Source organism: Papilio polytes, unplaced genomic scaffold, assembly GCF_000836215.1.
Source record: "Papilio polytes unplaced genomic scaffold, Ppol_1.0 DF820773.1, whole genome shotgun sequence".
NCBI lineage: Eukaryota > Metazoa > Arthropoda > Insecta > Lepidoptera > Papilionidae > Papilio > Papilio polytes.
This window is the reverse complement of record NW_013528431.1, coordinates 1-1,064: the sequence shown is the minus strand read 5'-3', so window position 1 is coordinate 1,064 and position 1,064 is coordinate 1. Positions and strand designations below refer to the sequence as shown.

Below are 1,064 nucleotides of genomic sequence, written 5' to 3'. Positions count from 1 at the left end.
TTGGCGCAGATGTAGAGGATACTCTAGAAGAACACGGCTTCACATTGCATCACTTTCGTTTTCGTTTTCGTTGGCGGGCGAAAGCTAGTGTGTAATAAAAGTGAGAACATTGAGGTGATCATGAGTGAGATATCAAAGGCTGGCGACGCCAAATGATCAAAAATAAAAACAATTACAGTATCTATTACTTTATTAAAATAAGTATAGCCTTTATGAAAGAATCAATTCTATTATTTTCACATAGGTCACTGTCACAAACATTATTATCTACTTGATAAGGCTGCAGTATTTGACTTGTTCGTCATTATTTCTTTTTCCCTTTTTGTAGCAGTTCCTTCTCTGCACGTTCAAAAGCGGTAGCCTCTTTGAAAAAGTCTACAATGTCGTTATGATCTTTGCCGTATCGCTGCGTAATCTCTTTGAACTTCGGCGCTGTGCGATTCACGAGGTCGAACCACCTGAAAGAATGGTTGAAAAATTTGGTTTAACTCCATCTGACGTCAGTCTATAGGTGTAGCTAGTTTTTTTAATAACATGAGGGGTAAAAAACGATGAGAAGAACGAGTCGATCATCGAGGGTCCGCAACCGAAGTGGAACTTCAAATGCATTGCCGTCAACTTTCTCAGAATGCCATAAAAAATGATGTCCCGAATAAAAATAACTGCATATATATCATCAAAGGGTGTGTTTGGTGGTTAAATGCAATACATTATAGTTTCGATTATTTACCTGACTACATTAGGGTACTGCTGGAAGCTAAAGTTGGAGATCCGCATTATCTCTATGGTGACGGCCAGGTTCAGGTCAGCCAAGGTCATGTTGGAGCCAACCGCGAACTTCTTACCTTCTAAGAAGGTGTTGAGGAATCCGAGCGCTTCTTGTACCATTTTAAACCTGACCTCGCTCAAAGGAGATCCGTCAATCAGTTGCCAGTACTAATGAAAAGAAAAACATATTTTTGTTGTTAAATGCAATCTTCTTATCAAAACATTCTGGTTAGATCTTGATTAAGAGCGTGCCCACACCTTTGACTAAAGTATCGCACAAATTGTTCGATTGTAGA

The 1,064-nt window shown here is 39.2% G+C and overlaps 1 protein-coding gene across 1 annotated transcript; it reads right to left on the bottom strand.

Moving 5' to 3' along the window:
* Window positions 1-226: 226 nt before the first annotated feature.
* LOC106110194 lies at window positions 227-927 on the bottom strand. Its single transcript, XM_013291929.1, has 2 exons — window positions 731-927; window positions 227-458 (listed from the first exon to the last, which is right to left on the bottom strand). Exons 1-2 carry the CDS (start codon window positions 886-888, stop codon window positions 305-307), a joined length of 312 nt encoding a protein of 103 aa, XP_013147383.1. The 5' UTR covers window positions 889-927; the 3' UTR covers window positions 227-304.
* Between the last annotated feature and the right edge of the window lie 137 nt (window positions 928-1,064).

Bases quoted from the DNA above. Each gene is read 5' to 3' on its own strand.
- LOC106110194 (XM_013291929.1), bottom strand. From the start codon at position 888: ATGGTACAAGAAGCGCTCGGATTCCTCAACACCTTCTTAGAAGGTAAG. The intron at 459-730 runs GTAAATAATCGA...CCATTCTTTCAG, and splicing joins CAGTACCCTAATGTAGTCAG to GTGGTTCGACCTCGTGAATC.